Source organism: Ochotona curzoniae, unplaced genomic scaffold (assembly GCF_017591425.1).
Source record: "Ochotona curzoniae isolate NIBS_2020 unplaced genomic scaffold, NIBS_Ocur_1.0 patch155, whole genome shotgun sequence".
Taxonomy (NCBI): Eukaryota; Metazoa; Chordata; class Mammalia; order Lagomorpha; family Ochotonidae; genus Ochotona; species Ochotona curzoniae.
The window spans coordinates 1-14,443 of record NW_024466701.1 but is presented as its reverse complement, the minus strand read 5'-3'; the positions used below and the strand labels follow the sequence as shown (position 1 = coordinate 14,443).

Here is a 14,443-nt window from a genome sequence, read left to right as displayed (position 1 = left end):
TACTTACTGCTGAGTGCTGTGCCCTGGAACTGGTGGCCTCATGTGGTTTTCCGGGCTAGCAGGACAGAGCGCTGTGCTTGCGGCTGCCATGGACCAGCGGCCCCCGAGAAGGTGTAAGGGGAACCCAGAATGCTGTCCGCAGGACCTCCATGGCTGCCTGAAAGGAAAGGAAAAGGTTTACTGTCGGCAGACCTGCAGGAGCAAGGGCTGCTGCCCTCAGACGGAGGGGCTCTGGGTTTCTAGAGCGTGATCTAGCACAGTCCTCTCGTGTCCGGCACCTGGCTCTCACCGGGTCCCTGAGGCCCACAGGCGGTGAGGTTAGGCCCTGCCTGAGCAGGCCTGCTTGCTCTGCTTGGTCGGATGGCCAGGTGGGCTTCAGCCCCCCTGTGGACCACGGGCAGGGATAGTCACTTTCTGCTCCAGACCTAGAGTTCCCCTAAACGTGACCCTCCACAAAGCTGGCTTCAGTTCAGCGAGCTAAGCTAAGGAAGGGGAACTGGCCAAGGGGACAGGCTTGTGCGTTCAAGGCCCTGTCTGGGGGCTCTATTCTGTGCCAGCGGCCAATGGGAAAGAAGACATTCTGGGCAGAGACGAGCAGATGCCAGGGTGCAGCAGCAGAAAGCAGAGGCTGGCTTGGGGAGTGGTCGTGCGGGGGGCACGCCCCCAGGCAGGAAGTACAGGAGGGCTAGTTGGCGGAGGCTGGCTACCGTGGCTGATGTGGGCAAGACTGGGTGGCCAGTTTCATTTGTGGAGGAAAAGAGGCAGGACTGCGAGTTGGGGCAGCAGGGATGCTGGGAATAAGCCAAGCGTGAGTGGCTGTGCACGTGTCCGCTGAGACATGCAGCACACTCGGGGGGCACAGAGCGACGTGGCCAGCGACAGTTGGGCACACCGGAGGGAGGCAGGGCTGGGGGGACAGTTTATGTCGTCAGCATAGCCAAGGAACGGGCTGAGAGGGGCCGGGGTGTGAGAGCCAGGGCTGAGCTGGCCGAGTCTCGCGGTTAGCCAGGGCAGAGCCAGCAGTGAGTGGCATTGAATGGGAGTGGAGACCAGCTGACAGCTGGAATAGAGGCCTCGGAGAGGAGTCTTCTGGAAGCCGAGGGAGGGCAGGGCACCCGGAAAGACAATGAGCAATGCTGGGCTGCTCCCACAGGGGACACTGCCACAGAAGGCTCCGAGCTCTTCAAGGGGCATAATGCACGTGGGGACTGGGAGTGACTCATAAGACAGAGCCCCTTGGGCCCGGCGGCATGGCCTAGTGGCTAAAAGTCCTCGCCTTGAACACGCTGGGATCCCATATGGGCGCCGGTTCTAATCCCAGCAGCTCCATTCCCATCCAGCTCCCTGCTTGTGGCCTGGGAAAGCAGTCGAGGACGGCCCAAAGCTTTGGAATCCTGCACCCATGTGGGATACCTGGAAGAAGTTCCTGGATCCTGGCTTCGGATCGGCATAGCATCGGCCATTGCGCTCACTTGGGGAGTGAATCATGGACGGAAGATCTTCCTCTCTGTCTCTCCTCCTCTCTGTATATCTGACTCTCCAATAAATAAATAAATCTTTAAAAAAAAAAAAAAAGACAGAGCCCTTAACAAACTCCCTCTGGGGCCGAGCCCAGGGGACTGGCCGGCCTTGCCCAGCGCTTTGTGGGTGACTAATTGCCCGGGACCTTCTCCTGGGAGCCTCAGAGGCCCCACTGTGACTGCAGCAGGCCCCAGGCGCTCACAGTGCGTTAGCTCTGAACTTGAGCTCTGACTTTAGTCATTGGTCTTGGTGCATTTTTCAGTTAGGACTGAAGGGCGGGGATTCAGAATTTAGGTAGAGGGCTCCAAATTAAACTTGGGAGCCTGATGCTTGTGAAAATTCACCTCAGCTCGTGGGGGCTTGGCACGTGCGGCAGCGGTTGCCGTGGCAGTGCCTTGGCTGCATAGTAACCTGAGCAGCAAGCTGTGGCCACTGGCAGAGTGGAAAAAAGAATGATTTTTGTGTTAGAGGGAACTTTTTATGAAATGCCAGAGGGACCTTCTGGAGTTTCTTTAATCTTAAACAATGCCTGTTTCTTGCTAGGCAAATTATGCAAACCGGCACTCTGTTTCCTCAGCAGTCAGGTCTTTGTTGGGAGTCGGACGAGGTGCGGGAGCCATCCCTGTGCGGCTCAGGCAGTCGTCCTGTGGCAAGCCCGTTGGTACCGTGGTTTTGTTTCCCCGGTTTCTCTTGCCTTGGTAATTTACAAAACACCCGGGAAGGAGCCCTAGCCCGCCGTCTTGTGGGCAGCACAGATAAAGCTAGCGGGGCCTGTGCGGGGCTCAGGACCCCAGACCCACTTCCCTGGGCCAGTGTGTGCTGCGGGACTCACCGGGCGCGCGCGCGGGAGCAGAGCACTTAACCTCCGCGAATCCTTTGGTTCCAGATCAAAAAGAAAGACCCTTAGATACTAGAAAAACACTTGAGGAAAAGTGCATTTTTTGAGAACGCGCCAGTCACTGCGGCCGCGTGAGCGCTTGTGTCGCCATCTAGTGGATGGTGAGCAGGCTGCAGCGACTTGCTCTCCAGTGGATTTTGCCCGGCCAGCATTGAGGAAAAAAGAAGAGCCATTTGTTGGTTTGGGGTATGAGCCATTGGATGGGGACCACTTGGTCACGCACAGGCCTGCACAGTGTATGACAGGAGAGCAGTTCAGACAGCACACAGCACAGTGACACCTCTTGAGACATGCTTGCCAGGGCACCCGGCGTGGCCATGGCAGAGAAGACCCAGAAAGAAGGGCCTGACTCTGGACAGGGCAGCAGGGAAGGGACACGAGGATGGCCCAGGCTTAGGGTCTTGTACTTGAACCTGGGCTAGTGGGAAGATCAACCCCGGGGCTTTAGTAAGGGACGGAGACAGGAAGATTTTCCTGTCTTCATTTAAAAACTTCTTTTGTTGATTTTGAAGATTATACGTGCTAACTGTAGAAAAAAATCTTAAGGGCAAACAATGTGAAGAAGAAAACAAAGGCTCCAAGTCCTACCAGGTACGCAGACATCACAGCTGTGCCGGGCAGCTGGAGTCTTCCCTCTGCTCGCAGCTGGAGCTCTGCACAAATGCTTCCCACTGCATACTGCAGACAGCCTCGGTCGGCCTGGCTCCTGCCCTCCCACCACGTGCCTGTGGGCAAGCCACCTGTGTCGGTCATGGGCGGATGGCAGTGTCACCTGCAGGGCCAGTCCCACCCGTGGGCTCTCCTGTGCTAGGGCGGGTCACCTGAGAGTCCTTTCCTGTGGCAGGTGCCTCCAGTCTCAGTCCGCGCTGCTGCTGCTGCAGAGTCGGTTTGCTTCCATGGGGGATGGGTTGGGACGAGTCCGTCAATGTCTGCCTGATGGAAGGTAGTAGACTTGTTAAATATAACTAATTAAAAGTGAACTTGATTTCTCTTCAGAGAAAGAAGGGGATGAGTCAGGTGAACACTTGGAGTTGTAGACTGGAGTTTAAGTAACTTGTTTGGTAAAGTTTTGGGCTGCTCTTGGTAGAGGTTGTCAGCTTCGCACTACCCCTTAGCTTCCGCCCCGACAAGTTGATATCACTTCCGGGGCGGGGTGGAGCTCTGCTGCAATGGCAAGGTCTCCTTAGGGGTTGACATGCAGAGGTGACAGGCACACAGACCCTAGTGCGGGGCATCTGGCTTGTTGTGTCACCATCTGCGTGCCCTGTTACTTCGCTGCCCTCTGTACCAGTGGTCGTGGTCTGTGCCCCACAGGCCGGAGGGTTGTGTGACAGACCCAAAAACAACTTAGTAGCGAAGCCAAGGAGATGAGGCAGCTTGCTCACAATGTCAGTTGGCAAGGGTTAAGTGTTTAGGGGAGCTGATAAACTGTTTTTTTTTGTCCCGGCTCAGTACTGGGACGACCTGAACGATGTGGAAGTCAGATCCGAGAGAGCCCAGAGGAAAGGCCGGCTTAGGCTTACAGCGAGAGGCGGAGCGCAGGCCAAGGGGCCGTCCCAGCTGGCTGGTGTGGAAGAGGGGAGGGAGGGCGCCTGCTTGCCGCCTTCCATGCATCGGGCACAGGTTTCATTTCCTCTGGAGTGTGTGCGAAGGCGGGGAGACAGGCCAGGAAGGTCAGTCGAGATGAGGCCCCAACCCTGAAGCCCCCGGGTAGGAAGCTAAAGCCACCGTCCGCAGCGGGTAGAGAGCCCGCAGTCATGGCCAGCCCCTTAAATTTCTGCTCAGACCCCACACAGTGGTTTGCCCTGTGGGTCCCGTCCGCCTGCCCCTGTCCTAAGATTCAGAGTGGATGCACTCTAAGAGGGGCCTCTCTCCACTTCCTCCCGCCCTGTTTGTTGTACTTGCTCACTGCTGCTCAGAATGAACTGCCCCTGCCAGGCTTTCTGTGGACCATGCTGCACAGCCTCGCGGCCTGGCCAGTCCTCGGCCCTTGAGGGCAGGACTCAGGCATGCACATATTCTGATCGGAAGCCCAATTTATGTTTCTATAAGGAAAAACCCAAACTTGGGTAAATACTCGTCGTGTTGATCAGTTTGACGACAGTATTGATGGCTGCCTCACCTTGGAGTGCTTTAGGCCTGTCGTTGATCCCACTCCTGCTGCTTCTGGGTCGTGCACCCCTGCAGGAACCTCTTTGTTGAAGCGCATTGACTGGACCTGGGGAGAACATCTGATTCCTGTGAGTGTTGCAGCTTGGGGCTCACATGTGTAGCAGGTGGCACCCTGCCCAGCACCCAGGGCTGGTGCTCACTGTTGGCACGGTGCAGTCTGTGGGGTGTGGTGAGGGCAACACCCAGACAGGAGCAGCGTGCGGCTGCTGCTTGCTCGGGCTGCTTTGCTCAGCTCCCGGTCATCGGCTGCAAACCTCAGACCGGAAAACTGCGTCCTGGCTGCCAGGAATCTGCAAGTCTGCTGGTTGGGAACTCAGCCCTGGTGTTTAGACTGCCTGGGCTTGATCCAGGCTTCAGCCATGGTGTTGCTGCGCGAGTTGCTCCTTATCTAACTCGGTTTTCTCCTCCATGGAACAGGCATGGTAGTATGACTGTCCCTGGGAAAAGTACATGAACTCATGCAGGCAGAGTCAGAATTCTCAAGGAAGGTTTTGTTGAGTTTTTTTGAGGCGGTGTTGCTCTTGACTGGTGGAATTTAAGCAGAGATTGCGTCTTGGTTTACGTGTGAATTACCACTGATTTATTAGCAGAATATCCACACCTCAAAGGAGTCAGCATGTTGAAAGAACAAAGGACAGCTTTGGGAATTTCGAAGATATCCAACTTTATATTCCTTCATTTGTTATCTTTCTCCAACAAAAGATTAGGATTCTAAAAACAAAGAAACAAAAACATAATTGTAATACATAGTATCATGATTCCGCTTAGATAAGCTGGGGGGACAGTGTCCTGGCTCAGCAGGCTGAGTTGCCGCTTACGACAGCGGCGTCCCCTGTCAGTGCCAGTGCGAGTCCCGTGCTCCGCTTCTCCTCCAGCTTCTGCTGTTGCGCCCGGGATGCCTAAGTCCCTGGGCTCCCGACAGCCCTGAGGGGGGATGCATGGGAGGTATACTGCCCCCCGGGCCCCACCATCACCGCCTTTCAGATACATTAAATAAATATTTTAAAATTTTCATTGTAATTTTTAAAAGCTCTATTTGAAAGAGTGCTGGGGTGGGGAGAGAGAGATCTTCTGTCAGTTGGTTTACTCCCCCAGTGGCTGCAACAAGAGCTGGGCCAAGCCACAGTTAGGATCCAGGAGTTTCATCTGGGTCTTTGGTGTGGAAAAAGGGTCCCAAGGACTTGGGGTTCCGTTAGCAAGGAGCTGGATTGGATGAGAGCAGCCGAAATGCCAAGAAGAACCCATAGGGGATGCTGGCACTGCAGGCAGTGGCTTGGGCTACCATGCTACAGTGCTGGCCCTATTATTATATAAGTGTGAGATTCTTTAATAACAAATGGGTTGAAATGACATTAATATAAAAACGAAACTGAAAACACCAACATGGTCGTGAGTTGGGTTAGGGCCGTCTCCGGTAACGGCATTTGTGCTGGCTCGGCTTGTTAGAGGTGTGGATCCCCTGTGGCTGCCGACACCCCCCGGGCTCGGTTGCTTGCCAGGATGGAGAGCACTCCTCGGGCGGTGGTCAGATCTGGATGAGACATTGACTGGCCAAAAGCTGTATTCACGAATCGTTGTGTCCTCCCCTTGTTCCTGTCCTCTGTCGGTTACAGTTCAGCTCTAACTGTAAGCTCTGGTTTGTGTCACAACTCCAGGCTGCTCTGTTCTTTGTCCCTGGGGACACACTGACGTGGCTGTGGCAGTGAAGCAAATGTGGCCCACTGATGAGGACTCTTCGGGCAGGCCAGCTGTCCCGTGGGCGGGGCGCCACTGGTGAGGTCAGCTCCCGGGAAGCCCGCTGGAGCGCAGTCTAGATTGGACACGGTGGATCCAGTGGACCTGTGCCTTCCGAGCAGCCCTCACGCCACTTCTCCACAGCTGCCTGCCTGTAACAGTAGCTGGCCGGTTGCTCCCTGTGCTGTGGATGCGCAGCCAGCAGTGCTGTTGGAGCAGTGGGAGCGTAGGGATTTACGGATCTTGCAGTCTTTTTGGCTCTACCCGCTCCGCGACCACCACACATTTGCTCCTCCTGCCCTTTCCCCTGTGGTACTGCTCAGAATGCGGAAGTGAACGGGGCAGAGGGCGTGACCTCTCGGGCCCTAAGCTGAAGTGGGAGGAGGGTGTAGGAAGGATGCATTTGCAGACCAATCTTTCTTCACATGGCAGGTACCAAACTGAAGTGATGTTGGTGGGATGGCACAACGCGGAGGAGTCCCCGGGTTCTCCAGAGACGATGGGCTGGGACAGAGAAGGCTTGGCGGTGCAGGGACAGTGGTGTGTCCCTCCTGCTGTCCACACCCGCAGGGTGCCCCCCAGACACTGCCCTCCGTGTCCCGTCCTTGACCTTCACCCACCTCGTCCCATGGAGGCACCCTTGCTGCTCACGGGCTCTGCCCGGTCACTCTTTACATCATCAGAGGGCAAAAGCATTTTCCCTGTAACTGATTTCCTCAGCAGTTTACAGTAGAATGGCCTTTGCCCTACCAGAAGCACAGGCCTTCTCGTTCACTGCACGTGTACTCCTCCTTGACCCCATCAGTGACTTTGAACATTTGTACTCTCCATGGAGACAGCCCAAGCCCAAAGTATACAACCCCCAGCCTCTCCGAGTGTCACTGGCCACCAGAATTGGAGCGGAGTATGTAGGCTGTCTGGCAGCTTACTCTGAAACACAGCGCTGAGCCTAACAGGAAAGAGACCTCAAGGTTGGGCTGTGGGAGACCTGTGTAATCAGTCATCCCTGACAGTCACCTGTCACCTGTGGCGGGCTCGGGTATGCCAGTGGGTCCGTTCAGGCAGCAGGGGTCTACTGCCGCCATGAGTGCCAGTTTGTGTCCTGGCTACGCCATTTCCGACCCAGCTCCCTGATTGTGGTCTGGAAAAGCAGCAGAGGCTGGCTTAAAGCCTTGGGCCTCTGCACCTGTGTGGGAGACCCGGCGGAGGCTCCTGGATTCAGGTTGGCTCAGCTCCAGCCATTGGCAGTCATTTGGGTTTGAACAAGCAGATGGAAGATCTTTCTTTCTCTCCCTTCTGTGGTCTCAGCTGCCTTTCCAATTATTAAAAAAAAAAAAAAAGAAAAAGGCGTGGAAGTGCATCAGAAGTGCAGCAGCTGGGACATGAACCAGTGCCCATGCGGGATGCTGGTGCTGCAGGGGGAGGTTGGCATGCTACCCACGGCGGCCCCTGGCTTCTGGGCATAGGTTTTCGGAGATCTGAAGCGCTCATCGCTCTCAGATGTTTACACAAAGCTCAAGGCTCTTTTGTTTCTTTTCATTCTTGGCCTTTATAATATTGTTTATAATATTGTTTGATACAGGGTATTCTTGTTATGTATTAAATTATGTTATCATTAAGACAGTAATCATATATCACTTCTTACTGAAAATTCCTTTTGATCCTGATGGGGCTTTTGTAGGAAGAAGCAGGTGTGTGAGGAAAGCAGGCGTGGGGTCCTGGGAAGCCTGCTGAATCCCGACGCTTGGTCCTCGGCTTGGACCCCAGCTTGTCGCAGACACGTCCCTGGCACCCGTGTGGCTTGTCCTGCAGGCTGCTCACGAGGACAGGGACAGTCGCCTTGGACTGCCCGTCCGGGCACCCATTGTTACCGTTACCTGCACATTGGGGCCATTCTTCAATTCTTTGTTTGAATTGGGCTTTTAAAATTTCTTAGGCTATTTTTTAGAACCTCATTTTTAACAGTAGTTACAAATGTGCATTGTTCAGAAGGTTTTCTAAATTGAGAACAAAATGAAAATTAGCCTGGGTTGGCCTGGACAGAAACACTTAAGACGGGAGAGGTGGGAGTTCCACAGACCGTTCCAGGCTGTGCCACGTGTGTTCTCCATTAGCACGAAGGGTGTGTGTCAGAAGCCCCAGTGCGCCTTGCTCAGACGGCAGAGCCCGTGCCGGCGGTGTGACTGGCCTCTGGTGCTGCAGCCCTGATCCGGGCTTTCTTCCTGCCTCTTTGTTTCATGTAGCTTTTCACCTCCAGCCGTGCTCACAGTAGGTGCAAAGCTTTGGACCCATCCCTGTGTGTGTGGGGAAAACGGGTGTTTGTTGTGTAGGGATGTTACTGTCGTGGTCCCTGGTCTCAGCCCTGTGCCCTGCGGGGCCTGTGTGAGCCCCATGGCTCTGGCCTTGGGATGTTACTGTTGTGGTCCCTGGTCTCAGCCCTGTGCTCTGCCTTAGACTGCATCCTCTAGAACACTGGGCAGAGGGAATAATTGTCTGTAAAAGGTCAGGTGCAAGACACCTTGGAACATGATTGGCTGTCGCTGAACAGCAGGTGCCAGCAGGTAGTTGACATGCACTGTTTGGTCTCTCAGCTCCTTGCTTCACGATCATAGCACACAGAGGGAAAAGGAGCCATGGGAAGGAGGCCAAGGCCCAGGAATACACAGGTTGAGCTCTATGTGACAGTCTTAAGCTAAAGTTGCTTGATTTGTAGCTTCCAAACCTTTTTCCAGCTTGCATTCCAGTCTGTTAATGTAGAAGTCATTATATATGAAGTTTTGGATGTAATGTACCAGCATCTGTAAAGTGCTTGCTTTCTTTTTCAATTTTTAGATTTCACATATTGGCAAACTGAGAGATTTTCTTCTGGAACACAGGAAAGATTATATAAATGCTTATAGGTAAGTACTTATATTTTGCAATGTTCTTTTCCATCCGTGTCTTCCTTTAAGCTTTCAAAACCTCTTTGAAAGTTTGTTTATGAGAAAGGGAGCGAGCAGAAATGTGTGTCACATCTCAGATCACTGCCCTGGCTGGGCAGAAGCTGGAGCAGGCTCCGTCCAGGTCTCGCGCCTGGCTGCCAGGGCCCACCACCTCAGCCGTCGGCGCTGCCTCCAGGGCCTGCTTTCACAGCAAGCAGAGTCAAAACTCAAACCCAGGTGGACTTAGGGAGGACACAGACGTTGGGACCACCAGGCCAAGTTCGTGCCCCTCTCTTGAGCCTTTTGTCCTCACACTGGAGGTCATCGTGAGCCCCTGTGGGGACGGTCACGTGGGTGGTGGAAGAGCTGGAACGCACACCGGCGCCCGAGAGCTGGAGTGCGCTCCGAGTCCCCCAGCGCCGTCCATCACGGTGCACAGCCCAGACTTCAGCCTGTCTCTGTGTGCGCCATTACCTTCCGACAGGTGGACCAAAACCCCGGCTGCTAGCAGAGCAGGATGTGATGTTGAAGGCATTTGCATGTATGTCCTAAGCCATGCTGGAAACTTCTTAATGCTCTGCTTGGCTACCTTGGCCTCTGTCTCATCTTGCTGACTGATGAAGCTGCCGTTGCCATTTGGCAAAGTTGCCAGGAGCACACTGCAGTCCCTCAGCCTGGTGTCCTTGGCTCCGGGTTTCATTGCCGGGGCCCAGTCACCGGCTGTGATGGTCGTATGCCTCTTCTGGCCTTCTCACAGGTGTTGGACACTGGCTGCACGCAGTGACAAGCCCACTTGGGCTTAATTTCATTTTCCCTCCCCTGCCTTCCTTCCATGTCCCCCTCTCCCCTCTCTCTCTTTAATTTTTAAAGTTTTATCATTTTTCTGATGATTTTTACATAGTTTATTAGGTAGTAAGGGCCAAGGGCTACAGGAATGTGGGTGAGTCCATTATTTCCACATTCTCTTTTTTACCTTCCCGTTTCTGAGGGATTGGGGGAGAGAGGGGAGAAGCCACACCCAGCCTCCCAAATGCCTCTGCACCCTGGGATGGAGGACAGCCACCCAACACCACCCCAGGGTCCCCGATGTGGGGCATGCTCTGAGGGTCCTGCTCATGAGGTTTTGATAATTCAACAGTTCTGAATTACTACTGATCTCGCCACTCCAAGCACGATGAAATCTCTCCAGAATCCACTGATTGACATAGTCTACCTTAGAGTCTCCATTTGCCCAGGTATTCACTGCCAACTCTTGACTTGGGTAATTAATGGATTTGTTCTGTCCTCGGTCTTCTGCAGACTCCAGTGTACTGCCATGTCTTCCATGTGCACCTGGATATGCTGTCCACTGCTCTAAGCCACTGAGGAGGCCCAGCTCTGACATATGCACTCCACGGTCAGACCATGGAACCTGCAATTTTCTCCATGATTGGGGTTCTGAGTCCAGCAATTCAGTTAGGGGAATCCCCAAAGAAACTTCATCTGAGGTGATTCCAGACCTGATTCTTGTGTGTGCTTGCCAATACAGGGTCCAGCACAGTCTATCACCCCAATCAGCACATGCTGGTGATTGCAATTGCTGGGTCAGTTCTGTCTCCAGCCCTGTCTTCTATACAAACCAATGGGTGCTGCAGCCCAGTCCAATCCTGCCCACCACACACTTGGTCCTCACGCAAACCAGTGGAAACTAGTTGGAGCGACCCACAATGACCCCCACCAGGCCTGCCCCCTGCCCTGATTCCCATGCTTGCCAGTATGTACAGCAGACTGGTCCAGTTTGTCTCACATCCCATTCAGCTCTCATACATGTCAATAGGTATTGAAGCCTAGTTCAACCCAGCTAGCCCCATTATCCAGTCCATACATGTGCGAGTGGGTGTCACTGTCTCTCTAGTCTTGCCTGCCCCTAGTCCTGGTTCTCATGCTCACCAGACGGGGTGGCAATCCAAGAGGGAGGTGCCCGCTGTTTCTCTAATGGGCCCACTCCCACTCCAGGATCTTGTACTCTCCAGGTGGTTCTGCAGTTTGACTTGACAGTATTTGCCCCCTGCAAATAGGAACAGTCAGCCCAGCCTGGCTTTCCCCTGATCCAGCTCACATGAGGCCAACAGGTGTTGTAGCTCTGTCCAGCCTGGTCTGCCCCCATTGCAACTCTCACACTCACCACTGGGAGTGGTGGTCCAGGAGGGGAGTCCCATGCAACCCCCTACAAGGTTCAGCCCTTCCCCCCAGGTCTCACATGGTGCTGGTTGGGTGCTGCAGCTTAGTCTGGCATGGCCTGCCTCACCTTGGCATTTGCCAGTGGTGTTGTAGCTGAACCAGGCCCAGCCCACCCCCAGTTTCAGCTAACGCTGGTGAGGGCTACAGCCTAGCCCAACCCAGGCGGGCTCAGTCTTAGTGCTCATGTGAACTGGCGTGTGTTGCAGCCCAACCTGTCCTGACCCACACCCCATTCTGGTGCTTGGATCTGCCAGCAGGTAGTATGAACTAGCCCAGCCTAATTCATCCCCAACCTGCGCCAGATGTATGCCAGTGGGTACCATAACCTGGCCTGAACAGGACTGTTCTCTTTCCCTTTCTTCTTTCGTGCACTCACCTGCAGGGGCTGTGTCCCTACAGAGGAGTTTCCCAAGCTCCTCCATCAGAACTTCTCCCAATGCCAGATCTCGTGCCCATTGGTGGGTCCATGGGCCAGCCCTACTTAGTCCACCTCCTGTCCTAGCAGGAACAGTGGCCTTTCCTGACTGACCTTCACCCATTCCAGTTTTTACTGTTGGGTGTTACAGCCCAGCCAAGCCTGGTCCATACCCAGACACAGCTCACACATGGCTCACTAGGGGCAGAGACCTAGCCTAATCCGTCCTATACCCACCCTGGTTCTCACAAGCACCAACAGGTCCAGTCTGGTGCACCCCAGACCCAGGCCACACTTGTGCCAAGGGATACTGCAGCCATGTCCACACTAGACAGCAGCCTCTACTGTGGCCTTTGCACTCGCCAGTGGCGACCACAGTCCAGCCAGGATTTCCCCTTTTCTCCCCAACCAGGCCTGTTTCCAGCCATAGATCTTGGGTGTGCCAGTGGTTGCTCTGACCCAGCTTGGCATAGTCCCTCCCCTGTCTTGGCCTTTGCCTTTGGATGCTGTAGCCTGGCCTAACCCAGCCTGCCCCCAGTCCTAACTCTTGTTGGCAGGTGCTGGAACCTGGGCCTGCTCAGTCTGCTCCCATTCCTGGCTCATGCAGACTGGTAGGTATGACAGCCTAGCTTGGCATGACCTGTGCTCCAGCTTGATTTCTGTAGTTTCCAGTGAACTAAGGTTTGCTTGGCCTTGTTCAGCCCTGCCTGGTCCGTCCCCTTCCAAAACCAACCCGCACATTTGGTGACAGTTGGAGCTACCATGCCCAGACTGCCTGACCCTCAGGCCTGGACCACATGCTTAGCAGCCGAAGCTATGACCAACTAGGGGAATTTTCCAGGTTCCCCCACTCGGCCCACTCCCAGACCCAGATCTCACACATACCAGCGGGTGCTAGGCTCTTGTCCGGCATAGCCTGCTCCTCCATCTTGGCCTAGTATAAGCTGGTGAATGTTGTGGCCCAGCCCACCCCACACCCTGTTTTAGAATGCACATAGGGTGCTGCAGCCTGGACCTTACCAGCTTAGTCTTAGTCCTTGTACTGGTGAGTGTTGGTAGATTCCATGGTCACGCCTAACTACATCGCATCACTACACCAACTCTTGAGCTAACCAGCAGGATTTGTATTTCCTCAGGGCTGGGCCCACATATTCCCCACAGAAGCTAATCCTGGACCTGGTTCTCTGATATGCTGGTTACTGCCATGGTCCTGCCTGACCCATCCCCTGTTTCAAATTTCAGTCAGGAACTAGGATCTATCCCTGCTAAACTGTCTCCCAACCCTAGCTTTCATATAGAATGGTATGTGGTGGTCAGCAGTATTCCATGCTAACAAGCCCAACTCAGGACTGCTGAGTGGGATGGTGCATCTGACCATCCGTACAGATCCATACAGATCTCCAGTTTCTTTCCTCCAACCTACCAGGTCTCAGTCCCCTCACTTACCTGCAGGTACAGTGGTCCTGTCATTGGGTGCCCCTCAGGATTCAGTCCTTACATACACATGTAGTGGCTTTATGGATGTCCCTAGCCAGTAATTCTACACCCTCAATACCCCAGCACTCGTCATTGGGTGGCCAGTGGGCAAAGCCCTGCGCCATTGGCACTCTGGCCACCTGCAAGCCCAGGACGCTCCACCGCCCCACAGCAGTGGACAAGGAGCTAGGATCACCAGCAGGAAGTCTGGCCTGGCAGCCACAGCCGTTTGGCTGGGGGATCCAGACACCCACATCTCTGCCCAGACTTACCTGGACTCCTCCCTTCCTCCCTCCCAGACTTCCTTCCTTTCATTCTCTTTCTTTTTCTCCCTTCCTTCCTTTCTTCTTTTTATTTATTTTTTATGGGTTAGTTATTAATTTAAAAGGCAAAGTGACAAAGAACAAGTGAAACAGAGAAAGATCTTCTGTCTGCTGTTTCTCTCCCTAAATGTCTGCAACAGCTGGGGTTGGGCCAGGCCAGCAGCAAGACCAGGAACACCATTTGTGGTCTCCCATGTGGGATGCAAGAACTGCAATACTCGGGCCATCAGCTGTTGCTTCCCAGGAGCGTTGACAGGAAGCTGGGTGGGAAGCAGAGTAGCCAGGACCCACACCTGTGCTCCCAGATAGGGTGGGGCATCCTGAACAGGAACTTAACCCACTACACGAGAGCATACGCCGTTGTGTAGGTCATGGTCACATTCCTCCTGGTGAGTAGGTCCAGTCTCCAGTCGGCACAGTCTTTAATTAAAAAAGAAAATCAGTCAGTGCTATAGAGAGAAGGAAGGAAAGAAACCTGGGCCCGACACAATAGCCTAGTTGGTGCCTTGCATCACTAGGATCCCATATGGGCTCCAGTTCGTGTCACAGCTGCTCCACTTCCCATCCAGCTCCCTGTTTGTGGCCTGGGAAAGCAGTCAAGGACAGCCCAGAGCCTTGGGCCCCTGCACCCATGTGGGAGACCCAGAAGAAGCTTCTGGATCCTGGGTTCAGATTAGCTCAGCTCCAGCAGTTGCGGACACTTAGAGAGTGAGCCAGTGATGAAGATCTTTCTGTCTCTCCTTCTATGAAGTCTGCCTTTCCA

General features: G+C 54.2%; 1 protein-coding gene across 1 annotated transcript in view; it reads left to right on the top strand.

The window, feature by feature from the left end:
- LOC121166511 (syntaxin-18-like) overlaps positions 1-9,387 on the top strand; it is a 58,017-nt gene extending 48,630 nt beyond the window's left edge. The window contains exon 2 of the mRNA XM_040995673.1: positions 9,158-9,387. Within this exon, the coding sequence (XP_040851607.1) occupies positions 9,158-9,229 (72 nt within the window). The 3' untranslated portion in view covers positions 9,230-9,387. The remainder of the gene's footprint in view (positions 1-9,157) is intronic.
- The last annotated feature ends 5,056 nt before the right edge of the window (positions 9,388-14,443 follow it).